The sequence below is a fragment of the Sphaeramia orbicularis genome, chromosome 1, assembly GCF_902148855.1.
Source record: "Sphaeramia orbicularis chromosome 1, fSphaOr1.1, whole genome shotgun sequence".
Taxonomy (NCBI): domain Eukaryota; kingdom Metazoa; phylum Chordata; class Actinopteri; order Kurtiformes; family Apogonidae; genus Sphaeramia; species Sphaeramia orbicularis.
In genome coordinates, this window is record NC_043957.1 from 31,749,264 (window position 1) to 31,763,532 (window position 14,269).

The 14,269-nt window shown below is 41.5% G+C and overlaps 1 protein-coding gene across 1 annotated transcript in view; it reads left to right on the forward strand.

The window, feature by feature from the left end:
• crebbpa (CREB binding lysine acetyltransferase a) overlaps window positions 1–12,239 on the forward strand; it is a 53,581-nt gene extending 41,342 nt beyond the window's left edge. The window contains 16 exon segments of the mRNA XM_030135641.1: window positions 497–615; window positions 720–959; window positions 1,299–1,387; window positions 2,646–2,726; window positions 3,268–3,324; window positions 3,893–3,970; window positions 4,066–4,133; window positions 4,511–4,661; window positions 6,420–6,566; window positions 6,694–6,807; window positions 6,898–7,063; window positions 7,419–7,586; window positions 7,707–7,758; window positions 7,761–7,867; window positions 7,953–8,234; window positions 8,654–12,239. Coding sequence (XP_029991501.1) covers window positions 497–615; window positions 720–959; window positions 1,299–1,387; window positions 2,646–2,726; window positions 3,268–3,324; window positions 3,893–3,970; window positions 4,066–4,133; window positions 4,511–4,661; window positions 6,420–6,566; window positions 6,694–6,807; window positions 6,898–7,063; window positions 7,419–7,586; window positions 7,707–7,758; window positions 7,761–7,867; window positions 7,953–8,234; window positions 8,654–10,924 — 4,190 coding nt within the window. The 3' untranslated portion in view covers window positions 10,925–12,239.
• Window positions 12,240–14,269: the final 2,030 nt, after the last annotated feature.

Below are 14,269 nucleotides of genomic sequence, written 5' to 3' on the forward strand. Positions count from 1 at the left end.
ATCTATGTGAGTATTTTACTCCATAGAAACTTTTTTTTAATTGGGTCTTTAAATTATCAAGGGCCACTCAAGCACAAAACAACCAGGCAAAGACAATCTAGCAATAAAAATGAAATGTACCGTGTTTACTAATTCAGCAAACACACCCCATTTGCTGAATTAGTAAACACCAAACAGCCTCTGCAACACACATACCATCCAGTTACTGTTAGTGAGATTGTAGATGACTAGAAATTTAATGTAATACTGGCCACATTAAGAATCACAATGTTGCAGTTGACCAAGTGGTCAGCAGTTGCGCCTTGTTATATTTAATAAGTCTGTTTTTTTTCTGAAGCTGCTTTTGTTTTATTCTTTCACAAATGTGTGATAGAGGGCGAGGCATATTCATGTTTTAACTCAGAAACAGGTTGTTCCTTCTTTACTTGACGGATTGTTTCTCTTTTACATGTCCATGTTTGGTGTACTCAACTTGCCCTCCATTTGTCTATTTCAGTCTTTAAGCCTGAGGAGTTGCGTCAGGCTCTGATGCCGACACTAGAGTCTCTGTACAGGCAGGATCCTGAGTCACTGCCCTTTAGACAGCCAGTAGACCCCATGCTTCTGGGCATCCCGGTATGTTTTCCTTCTTAAAAAAAATTTTAAAAAAGGTAAAAAAAAAAAAAAAAAAAAAAAAAATCGATGATGTTTATCACATTTATCTTTTCCCCAATCTACAGGACTACTTTGACATTGTTAAGAACCCAATAGACCTGTCCACAATAAAGCGCAAGCTTGACACAGGCCAATACCAAGAGCCATGGCAGTATGTGGACGATGTCTGGCTGATGTTTAATAATGCTTGGCTCTACAACCGCAAGACCTCCCGAGTCTACAAGTACTGCTCCAAGCTGGCTGAGGTGTTCGAGTCTGAGATCGACCCCGTTATGCAGGGCCTGGGCTACTGCTGTGGGAGGAAGGTGAGCTATAAGATTCATAGACCTGTAAACCACAAGATGAAAGGAGTAGAATCTGAAGGCTTTAAAATGAGTCATTGTGGTTACTGATTTTTATTGTTTACTTCATTTGACATGACTCTGGATGAGCATGTTACTATGTGTTGATAAATATATTGGCGCTCATCATCACATCCATGTAAAGATAATGCTTTCAGCTGAAAATTAGGCAAATGTGAACTACTAAACCAAAGCTTAACTTTCTCTAAGTAGTTACATACATCTAGATAGAAAGGATTTATAAAATGATTGTGTGTGTGTGAAATTCTTCTGACCTCCTTGTCATTTCACTTTTATTTGCAGTATGAGTTCTCTCCTCAAACCCTCTGTTGCTATGGCAAACAGCTCTGCACCATACCTACTGGAGGCACATACTATAGTTACCAGAACAGGTACCTTTTTGTATACATTAGTCTGGTTCTGTGTTTATTCTACAGTTATAGGGACTGAAACTCAACTATATGTTGGTTATAATATAATATTTCACTAGCAGGAATTTTAATCTCCCGGAATCCTCTCAAACATGCCACACATTTGCATGCACAGCTGCCTATTAAGTGTTTAGAGGAGCTAAAAGTGCAGCCATTTGATCAGTATTACCCATCGCCTCCAGCCTGGGATCTGTTCCTCTGTGGCTCTAGCGAAGCCAGTGTGGTCCAGACAGCGGCGTCGTCCTTACAGCTATGGTTTTAATGTCTCTTCCTCCAGGACCTGGCACAATGTGAGATTACAGAACAATGGTGTATATTAACAACCAGGTTCTAGCATTGCACTTGAGAAATGCTCTAAATGTCCAAACCCCTCAAGAATGGCACTCACCAAAAGCAGCAGAGCAGTTTTTTTTATTTCCTTGCTCAGCATCTGTAGAGGAACTGGGTGAAATCAGCGTCGGCGCTCTCTTTTTCTCTCTCTTTTTCTTTTTTTTTTTAAACAGCAGATGAAAATATAACACTTCGGTTAAGACCTCAAATAGCTTTCATCATTGCCATTTACTCTCCATTGAGAGCCACTGGATGATTGCTTGTGCCACATTCCCTTGCACCCTCTGCTGCATGAACTATGCAACTGCAGGCCTTTTTTCAGTCTGACTTGACACCTTTGAGATTGGAGTAGCGTAGGAGCAGAAGTGATAGAGCACAGTCTGACAGGCAGCATTAAGTCCCTCACACAGCAGTCTACTTACACGCTCTGGGAGCCTGGGGATTCCCTGCTCTGTTACAAAGCAAAAATCAGGGGTTATTCTTTTCTACGTAGCTGTATTGGATGCACACACATACCTGAATACTAACTATTACATTATTTAATCGTGTACTTGAATGGCAACAAGTACTTGAGAGCTGAACTAAAATTAAGGTTTCCTTGCTCCCTTAAAAATTCTTAGTCTCAATATAATAAAAATTTTAAGATGTGCAAGTTAAAAAGGTCCTAAAAACTGATTGATTGATAGCCACTGCACAACTTAAGAATAAGATTACCTGTGCAACAAATAGTGACATAGATGCTAAACTGCATTCAAAATAATCTTAAAAGGGTTAGATGTATGATTCATTTTAGTCTCAGGAAACCTGCAGAATAAACTATTAACTTGTGTCTATATTCAGCTATATTTCGAATTGTGAATATATTAATGCTTGAACTTGATTTTTGCAGGTATCATTTCTGTGAAAAGTGCTTCAATGAGATCCAGGGGGAAAGTGTGACATTAGGAGATGATCCTGCACAGCCACAGACGTAAGTAAATCTTCTCTAAATAAACTGCAAAGCCAAAGAAGATCTTCTTCTGACCCCATTTGTAATGGAGCCCCACAAAGGCATAAGTATTGAACTGTACAGTCCAAAATTTTAGTCTGTTTCTTGTAGCTCAGCATCTTTGTGTTGTTTACATTTTTCCCTTCCTTCCATTTCCCTCATTTGATATAAAATTATATATTGTGATCCTAAAAAATTTTCAAATAAAAATGTATCAGTTTATAATAAAATGACAAGTTTTGTCCTAACTATGAGAATTAACATTTCTGTCAACACAAAACAGACATCAAGATTTGACAAAATATTTTATTTCAGTTGGAGACATTAAATCATGGTTCATAAATGGTGCCCTGTTTATTTTGGGGGCTTATGTGTTTGTTTTTTATGCTGCACAGAAAGCGAGGCCATGTACTGGCCTCATCTGAAGACTGAAAAAAAGCACAAGTTGTTCCATTAGATTATACTTTGTGTTTGCTCTGTTTTATTCACTGCATCTTTTCTCTCTTTTTTTGTGACACTGAAGGATGATTTCAAAAGACCAGTTTGAAAGGAAGAAGAATGATGTACTCGACCCTGAACCGTAAGTACATACGCAAACCTACTGTGTCTATGTCTAACAAAGTCCTATTTGTGATGAATAATATTTTTTTTCCCCCTTTTTCCAATGTTTGTGTTCCTCATGATTTTTTGTAAAATTCTTTCTGCCACTCACATCTGGCTTTGTTTTTTGTGCTTTTGGTGCATAGACTGCATATTTTCACTCTGAAGCCCTCTGATCAATCACTTGGCTTTTCTTTAAACCCCAGGGCAACTCAGCAGCGCCACCTGCTGCAGGGAACAGTGTGTCCATACTTTGTGTCCAATAAGGGTTTTTCATCATTCTTCCTGATTTATTAAATAAGTCTCTTATGAAACATGTTAAACCTCCCACAAAGGCGTACTTGCATTGGCTGGCTTGCAAGTGCGTAACGACTGGAGGAACATGAACTCGAATGGAGATGTTTTTATTGCTTACTGCCTCAGCAGTTAAGATATCAACATTCAGACATAAAATGGCCATCAGAAATTTGACATTGACCCTTTGACAAAAACAAAAGTAAAACTCATTCTTTATTTTGTTACTAATCAGTTTGTTTATGTTTTTTAAGGTTTGTTGAATGTAAGGATTGCGGACGGAAGATGCACCAGATATGCGTTTTACACTATGAGGTCATTTGGCCGTCTGGGTAAGACAACAGCATCTACTTTAACCATACCATATCCATAAATGCTAAATAGTTGAAACATTAAATATCTCACCCAATATCTCACTTCTTTCCAGATTCATTTGTGACAACTGTTTGAAGAAGAGTGGAAAATCACGCAAAGAAAACAAGTTTTCTGCAAAACGTGAGTTTTCACTTAGATCATCTTTCCCATACTGTTCAGAACAGTAACAATTTATTGCAATGTTGTTTAGTAGGCACTGAACACACAAGACATTAAACATACATCCATCTGCATATGGGCTGCACGTGTTTCTCAGTGGCTCCTTTTTATTGACTGTAATATTTTTTTCTTGGTTTTGTGAGGTCACTCATATTCTTGTTTCTGGTGTTTGTAGCTCAAACTAACATTTCTGACCTTTATGGCATTTAGGACAAACCAATCCAGGCTCTAATTCTTTCATGTGAACTCATGCAAGCTCCTGCCCATTACTGATTCAGCAATATTAACAGTAGTAAAAGGCCTCTAAAACTTGTTTTGCATGCATGTGCTCGTTACAGGGCTACAGTCGACACGATTGGGAATGTACATAGAGGATCGTGTGAATAAATACTTGAAGAGACAGAACCACCCAGAGGCCGGCGAGGTGTTCGTGCGAGTGGTGGCGAGCTCCGACAAAACGGTGGAGGTTAAACCCGGCATGAAAGCCAGGTGAGAATTTCTGTGACGACAGAAATACAGCCTCATGCTGACGACTGGAGGACTATATTTTTAGCACTAATATTGTCTCTAGAAGCATTAGTGTGTATGTATAGGTTGTTGTGTGGTATAACGTAACCGTTATATTAAAACCTTTTTAATAAAATAAAGATTATTAAATACCATAAAATTGATTGGAGCAGTCCAGTGATGTATGAACCAGGATTTTAAGGATGTTGAACTCATTATGTAGCTCAGTATCACAAATTGAAATCAAAAGGGCTTTACAATCTGCACAATATACAACATCCCCTTTCACTAGATCCTCTAAAAAATGTTAAATTTGAAAAACCTCAGAAGAGTCACAGAGGAGAGATCCTCCCTCCAGGATGGATAGACCAATAGGTGTTGTGTGTACAGCCATGCAATGACAATGAATATAGCGGATTTATAAATAAGACGCACAACGAAAGGATATGTATTAAATATTGGTGGAATAATGATGACGATTATCAGCAACTGGTCCCAGATATGGGCTTCACACCTTCAGCCAAGACAGAAGGACAGGACTGCCAAACACTCAAACATTACCAAGAACAGGACGGTTCCAATTTGCCACTGACAACTGAAGTACAGAGTCAGCGTTTAAACAGGGAGGCCATATTTATGTAGACGACCAAACTAATGCCTGTCTTGTCCACTTTGATTTGTTGATGCACTGGCACAGCTTGTATTTTGTCCTCAGTTTGTTTTTATTGCCCCCACCATACAGAGCTGAACACCCTCTATAAAGGTTTTATACCCACTCAGACTGATTGTGGGACCTGTGTGTTTAATGAGATGGCCTGCACACCCTAAGTACCTTGGAGGGTTGTTTCAACACACAAGATCAAAGTCTGCGATCCTTACAGAGGAGAGGTTCTCAGCGAAGAACCTGTTATCTTTGGGATGACTGATTCAAGGCTGTTTGGCTTTTATAAACCCAAGGCCACTTGACTTTCTGTTTGATTGTACCCTTCAATGTTCAGAAAAGCAGTGGTATACAAAGTATCATCTCCAACAGCAGCTTACAGTGTTGTTAAGTTGTAATGAATTTGCTTTTACTCTCAATCGGTCAATGCACCTTGTCACATACTTGAAGGCCTATTCAGTACTCATATTCCTTGTTTAATATCCCATAACTAAATAATTAAAATCCATTATAAAAAATCAAAAAAGAGAAAAGAGGAACAAAACCAATTAAATAGGCTTTATAATAATCAGTTGTCACATTAAGTGTTTTTCTTGTCAGTCTTTGATTTGAAGTGGTAGGGTTGGCTACTGGCTGTAGTTGGCTAAATATTTTGGTCAGGATTCTCCAATTTAGCTCTATGCATCCCTTTCAACTAAACACTGAAAATGGCAAGATGTGGTAAATACTTGAATTATTGAACGAAGCAGCCCTGCTCGGTGATTTGTGCTAATCTTTTTTGCTTGGGTTCTTAATGTGCAACTGTTCAACCAAAGCAAGTTTCCTGTTTACAAGGGCACAGTCATTGTATCTGACCATTGTCACTGGTTTACAACAAGCTGTAAAGTTTGTGTGTCTGGACAGATCCTAAAATAAAACAATAAATCCCACCTAGATGTCCTGGAATACACAAAACTTGAACGCCTAGGTTTTTGACTAGTTTTCCCTGAAATGCCTTATCCTCTCCATCAATGTTAAAGAGTAAACTGTTTACATTTTTCAATATGTGTATATATATATATTTGTCTTTGTCGTATCAGGTTTGTGGATACAGGTGAAATGCCGGAGGCCTTTCCCTACAGAACCAAAGCACTTTTCGCCTTTGAGGAGATTGACGGTGTTGATGTGTGCTTCTTTGGCATGCATGTGCAGGAGTATGGCTCTGAGTGCCCATTCCCCAACACTAGGTCTGTACTTTGGTTGCTGGGATCATAACAAATAATTTGTGTGCATACTAAATATCTATGAACAAGTGGGAAGTGAGTTCCTATTAAAATATATTATTGACTCTATTCTTGTCTTCTACCTTTGCAGACGGGTCTACATATCATACCTTGACAGTATTCACTTCTTCAGACCTCGGATTTTGCGAACAGCAGTGTACCATGAGATCCTCATTGGCTATTTAGAATATGTCAAGAAGCTCGGGTAAACCACTTTTCAACTGTGTTTTGGGATTAAGCTATACACTGATCTCTGTATCCTCTTGCCTGACTTTCAATGTGTCTGTTTTCACAGATATGCTCAAGGCCACATCTGGGCATGCCCACCCAGTGAAGGGGATGACTACATCTTTCACTGCCATCCTCCAGACCAGAAGATCCCTAAACCTAAGAGGCTGCAGGAGTGGTATAGGAAGATGCTGGACAAGGCTTTTGCAGAACGGATCCTGCATGACTACAAGGTATGGAGGAAAAGTCCTCTGGACAGTGATGTAAGGGTTACTTTTAAACATATGTTGTGTGACAAAGAAAGGTGGCTGTACAAATAAATGTACATTGGGGATTAATTTATAAAATTAGAAGATATGTTACTTGACATATTTTACTTTTTTTTTTTTTTTTTTTTAAAAGCTGAGCATTTGTAAAAGTTGACTTTGTGAGTCTATTGACAGTTTCATTTTTCATTTTCATCACATCTCTTTCTAAACAACATAGAGGGCAGTTTACTGTCATTACAGCAACAATTAGTTTAAGGGGTAAAGATAGGTTTTCCTTCAATCATGTTTTTTTTTTTTTTTTTTTTGTCTTGTATATTAGGACATCTTTAAACAGGCAACTGAGGACCGCTTGACCAGCGCCAATGAGCTGCCCTACTTTGAAGGCGACTTTTGGCCAAATGTGCTGGAGGAGAGCATAAAGGAGCTAGAGCAGGAGGAGGAAGAACGCAAGAAGGAGGAGAACACAGCAGCTTCTGAGACTCCCGAGGTGAGAATATAATGTATAGCAAAGGTTTAAGACTACCTATTAGTATTTTCTGTCTCTGACAGTTGTCAACATGGTGAGATTAAGTGATATGCAATGCCTGCCATGATCTATTACCATCAGGGTACACCAGGTGACAGCAAAAATGCAAAGAAGAAGAACAACAAAAAGACCAATAAAACAAAAGCAGCGTGAGCCGAGCCAATAAGAAGAAGCCCGGGATGCCAAATGTAGCCAATGATCTGTCCCAGAAGCTGTACGCCACCATGGAAAAGCATAAAGAGGTCAAACTTGTTTTTTGTACATCTTTAAAAATGTTTATAAATGTCGTCCTCTTGCTCACATCTATCTTTTCTTTATCTGCTGAAGGTGTTCTTTGTAATCCACCTCCACTCTGGCCCCATGGTCAACACCCTGCCACCCATTGTTGACCCTGACCCCCTGCTGTCATGTGACCTGATGGATGGCCGTGATGCCTTCCTGACTCTGGCCCGGGACAAACACTGGGAGTTCAGTTCCCTCAGGAGGTGCAAGTGGAGCACCATGTGTATGCTGGTTGAGCTGCACAACCAGGGTCAGGACCGCTTTGTCTACACCTGCAATGAGTGCAAGCATCACGTGGAGACACGCTGGCACTGCACTGTGTGTGAGGTGAGTCACTATGTCATCAGATTTTATTGGACTAAAACTTGGTCACACATGTTCAATCTTGTGTCCACTTCTCTTATGGTGACTCTTTTGCAGACATGATCAATATTTTTTTTCATCATTATGGAGGAGTTTTAACTCACTATTGAAAATAGTACCATGAGACCCTTCAACTCAGTTCTGTTGTTCTGTTCAATCATAACATTTGTCAAATTAAAAATACCAAATACTATCCCGGGGTCCACTCTGAATAAACATAAAACTTCAATTCCTTATTTCTTAAAATGAACTCATTGTGCTGTTACTAATCTGCTTGTCTCGTGTTCAAAATCATCTTGTAAATATAGATTATTTTCATTTTGCTTGATAATTTCATTTATCAACTATTATGGCTCTAACACTCTCTGTTTGCCTTTTCTCAGGACTTTGATCTGTGCATCAATTGTTACAATTCAAAGGGCCATGAACATCAGATGGTCAAGTGGGGCCTTGGCCTGGACGACGACAACAACAGCCAGAGTGGGGAGGCCTCCAAGAGCCCACAGGAGAGCCGCCGCTTGAGTATCCAACGATGCATCCAGTCCTTGGTCCACGCTTGTCAGTGTCGCAATGCCAACTGCTCTCTACCATCCTGCCAGAAGATGAAACGAGTGGTGCAGCACACCAAGGGTTGCAAACGCAAAACCAATGGTGGCTGCCCTGTTTGCAAGCAGCTTATTGCTTTATGTTGTTACCATGCAAAGCACTGTCAGGAGAACAAGTGTCCTGTCCCGTTCTGCCTGAACATCAAGCACAAACTCCGCCAGCAGCAGCTGCAGCACCGCCTTCAGCAAGCTCAGCTCATGAGAAGAAGAATGGCCACCATGCAGGGCAGAACCATGCCGCTACCGTCCCCACCAGCCTCAGCTGCTCCCAGCACTCCCACCTCCCACGCGCAGCCCAACACTCCCCAGACACCCCAGCAGCCCCTCTCCAATCAGCCACAGACCCCCAACTCTGCAGGTGTCATGTCTCCCTCCTTTCCCAACGCACCTCGCAGTGGGCAGCCTCAGGCAGTGGTGTCCCAGGGCAAACCTGGACCTCAGGCCTCCCCTCTACACCAGCAGCAGTCCCCAATTCCCCAGCCGCCACAGCCACCGCAACAGATGGCACAGCAGCCGCCACTCGCTGCAGTCAAGATGGCACGGCACATCGAGATGATGGCACAAGCCCAGCAGAACCAGCAGAACTACAGAGTCAACATGAATGGTTTAACAATGAACCAGCAACCACAGCAGCGCATGACTGGCCCAATGCAGCCACCAATGCCGATGGTTCCCGGGCCTCGAGGTCCACAAGTCATGCAACCTGGTATGGGTCCAGGACAGTGGCCTGGAGCGACCGGGCCTATGCAGACAGCCCAGACCCAACAGCCTGGTCTTGTCCCAGGGCAGAATCCACAACCGGCCATGACCATGCAGCGTCCTATGATGCCTCCTGGGCAGCAACCCCAGCCAGGTCAGAGAATGCTGATACCACAGCAGCCTGGTGCCCGACCACAGACACCTCAGAGACCTGCAATAGCCCCAAATGCTCTACAGGACTTGCTCCGCACCCTCAAGTCTCCAAGCTCACCCCAACAGCAGCAGCAAGTTCTCAACATCCTCAAATCAAACCCTCAACTAATGGCTGCTTTCATCAAACAGCGAACAGCCAAGTACCATGCCAACCAGCCGCAGCAGCAGGCAGGTCAGCAGCAGCAGCCGGGAATACCACCAATGCAGGCCATGGCTATGCCAGGGGGTGCTGTGCAGAGGCCAGGGATGCCCCCACAGCAGCCACAGCAGCCCCCTGCTCAAGGCATGGCTGCGTTAGGGGCCCAAGGGCAGCTGATGAATGCAGCACACAGTACCAACCCGCAAATCCAGGAGCTGTACCGTCGACAACTCCTGAGACAACAGCAGCAGCAACAGCAGCAACAACAAGGAGTGATGCCACAAGGCCATCCAGGACAGTTCCCAGCTCAGACGCAGGGCACAGCAGCAACATATTCCCAGCTCCGCATGCAGCAGCAGCAGCAGCAGATAGCCATGCAGGCTGGTGCTGGAGCAGCAGGGGGTCCAATGGGCCAGCTCTCACCCATGCCTCAGATGGGCCAGCCCGGCATGGGGATGGACTCCACCCAGAACTTACTGCACCAACGAATGCTCCAGCAACAACAGCAGCAAATTCCCCAGCAGCAGCAGGCTGTCCTGAAGCAGCAGATGGGCTCTCCTGCTCAGCCCAGCCCCATGAGCCCGCAGACCCACCTGCTGGCTGGCCAGCCTCAAGGTGGAGCACACCTCCCTGGCCAGCCCGCACTCGCCAATGCTCTCAGCAACCAGGTTCGCTCTCCGGCGCCGGTTCAGTCCCCCTGTCCGCCTTCCCAACAGCAGCCTCAGCAACCGCAGCTGCCGCCACATTCCAGTCCCTCTCCGCAGATCCAGAACCAGCCTCAACCCTCACCGCAGCACCCAGCCCACACGGGCTCACCACACCCAGGACTTGGGGGGCCACTGTCAGGATCCATGGAGCAGGGACATTTGGGGACACCAGAGCAGAGTGCAATGCTACCGCAGCTTAACACACCCAACAGAGGGGGGCTGAACAGTGACTTGGGGATGGTGGGAGATGCTACAGGGGACACTCTAGAGAAGTTTGTGGAGGGATTGTAGCATTTCTGCTGGGAACTAAAGAACAGTGTCGCTCCCAGGGACCCAATCTCCCACTCCCCTACCCAGTTTCTCCCCAGACTCTTTATCCTTTTAGAGAGCTTTGTTTGTTCTTTCTAAGGTTGAGAACGGTTTTTTGTACTGACATGTAAAAAGTTTCCGCTGTATAAAGAAAATTTGGTCAAAAAACAAAAAAAGTCAACACTTCTAGGGAAATATAATTGTTTCCTAACCCAAGTGATGGGTGTTTCTTCCTTAAGATGTTGAGGGATTTGCAAGTTGCTTCTTAAATGAAATTTAAATCACAAAGAATATATTTTTTGGTTGAGACCAAATGTGTTCAATACTCAATTTATTTTTGGTTTGTTTTTGGTATGGTTTCATGCCTTTCTTGTTTCTTTTTTAAAAAAGAAAATGTATAAATGCATTATATTATTCATATCTTTTTATTTTGTACCTTTGGAAAAAAAAAAAACTTCAAAGCATTTTTGTGTTGAAACTGTAAAATATTTTTTTCTGGGAATCGGGCCAGGTTTTTGTTCTCCTCTCAAACTGTCATTCCTGGCAATTGTAATCTAGTGTTGTACCATTAGTCCAAATGATGCGTTCAGGGACAGATACCGTTCCCTTCCTCGTTGTGTGTATGAAGAGCACTCAGTTGTATTAATATAGGAAAAGGACTGCGGCAGGTTGTGTATACACGGGCATGTATGCAGGCGCACATGAAGACACTGACACAAACCCTCACAGTCACTAAAAGAAACACAGCTGCGACTGGTTTCACACAAGAAAACAAGGACTGCAACCTACATCTCAGTGGCCTGGAATTTGGAAAATCTGTCTCGCAGGTGTAGAAAATTGTTGCTTTGACATTAAAAAAAAAAAAAATTTGTCATACTTTTTTGTCATACAAATGATGTAAAGTGTAAAGAGAGTGTGAGAAAGAGACCAGCCCCCTAAGCTGAGGTGGAATGATCACCGGTTGTTTGTAAGCCACATCTCGGATGATGCCCCATCTTCTAAATTTTACACTAAGCTGTGTGCTATCTAGGGATAAAGGGCACATTGGAGATTCACCCCGAGGAAAACAATGTTATCAACCCTCATTCCTCTCACACAAAAACTTGAATTAGGGGGATTTACTTTTTCTCCTATTGTAAATCAAGTTAAGCAAAATACTATAAATATAAGGAAGAGAGAATGAAATCGCTGTATAAACTGGTAAAAGACTCATTTCTTACTTATATACCATATTGTTAAATAAACTGTGTGCAACAGAAGAACTCCGGTACTCTGTTGACTGAATAATGAGGCATTACTCCTCTTCTTGGTTTGTGTTCATTTGTTGCAGCTCAGTAATGTTTTTGAACTCTACAAGTTGGATTAAAGCCATGTGTTTGCACGTACATCTAAAATAGCATTCATTTTTAATTTTATGTTTTCACATAACATTTGTACAACATGCATCAGTGGGTATGGTAGCAGTTTGGGAGATCTTTGACTTTGTTGACAGTTGAAATGAGACTGTCATCTAATGGATGGACATCACACAGTTGGGATTAGAGCATCCACGTTAGCTGCTATACAACAAAACAAACTCCTATGAATGAACAAGTGAACATTTTCTTGTTGAAATGTGAGGTCCATCATGACTTCAAGGGGTCATATTTTGCTAAACTCACTTTTATTAGTCTTTGGTACATTTATTTGTGTATTTAAGGACCCTAATAGTTCAAAAAAGTTTGAATAGGTGCTGCAAAGCTATCTTTATATTCATTTTGGCAAAAATTGAGTGGATTTGTACAACCTGTTTTAATTTCTTAATTTGTTACATCTATAACTAGTTACGTCACAACATTTGCACAAAAAACATCAAGAGTTCCGACTAGCATTTCTCCAAGTACGCCATAATTGTTTGTCAGCAGCAGCGGTTGTAGTCTATACTGAGAATATGTCCAAACTTGGAGCTGATTGCCTAAAATGTTCAGTGTTGGTTGAACTGGACAGAGCAGCACAGCCAACAACCTGGAGGGGGTGGGGCATGAAGTGGCTCATTTGCATTTAAAGGACCAGCTCTCCAAACAGCCTTTTTTATGTCATCCTTTAATGTCTTCATGTCTCACTCAGGTCCTAAAGATTTGCTTTTATCATCAAAAATTGACCAATTAAATGTAAGTTTAGGTATTAACAGTGTATGAATCACTGAAGTAAATACAATTTGAAGAGTTAAATCCATGAGCAACAAAAATCCATATTAAAACTACCTCTTAAGTCAAAACAGGAAGAATTTGTAATTGGTTTAAATTCAGTGGTTGCATATTGGATAAGATATGGGGGAGAAAAAAAAACTAATGGCTGCTCGTCTTTTTGTGTCTGCTGGACAGGACTTAATGTTAACAAGTTCTTTCCTACCTGAGTGTCTCCTCAAGCCAAGTACAAGAAGCACCAGAATAAATGTGAAATATTTGGGTTTAACAATAGTTTGACTAAAAATATTTGTGAGCTCTAGAATTTTCTCCTCTGCGTAATTATGATCTAAAATGTGATCAGACTTTCATAAAACCACTAAACTTACACATAAAGGCAAAAAAAAGCAGAAGTTATTATATATTTGTGTGGGATACAGTTTTCATCAGCTGGTTTGAAGAGGGTGTCAGAGTTTGATCTGGGTCTTCACCATTTCTCCTTTTATGTGCCAAAAGGTAATTGTCCAGACAACCAAAACACTGAGGAAGCACCTGAAGCATGACGGTAAAGCAATGAAGCCACCAAACATCCCTGATCTGGAACTGATCCGTCACTGCAATCCCTCCAAGTCACACACCTGCTTTTATCAGGTTAGAAACTGGCAGAATAAAACCCATAACAGTGGAATGATGTGTGAATATGTTGTCCTAGTTAATTTAAAGAATGGCATATGCTAGAGAGAGAGATAGGAATCAAAATAACTATCTGTTTAGGTGTTAGGAAATGTGGAGATGAAATGTTCAGCCAACTTCAGTATTTTCATGATAAGGTACATTTTAGATTTAGGGTTTATGTTCTTTATCTTGTTTATAAATCAAGATTGAGGTTAATTTTATTGACCTCCTAAAGATAATGTAATTTCCCTTCAGCTCAAATAAAATAAAATACACATCCACTACAGTATTTCCAAAATCATCATTAGTACTAAGCAGAATACACATAAATTGTATGTAATGATACCAGCACTTGTAAATGTTGTACTTTGGCCTTTTACTTCAGCAAAAGTATGAGCATGACAGTGTGAAGTTATTCCATACACAAGTTACATTCAAAATTACAAAGTACAAAGGTAATGGCGTCAAAAAAAAATTCAATAAAACT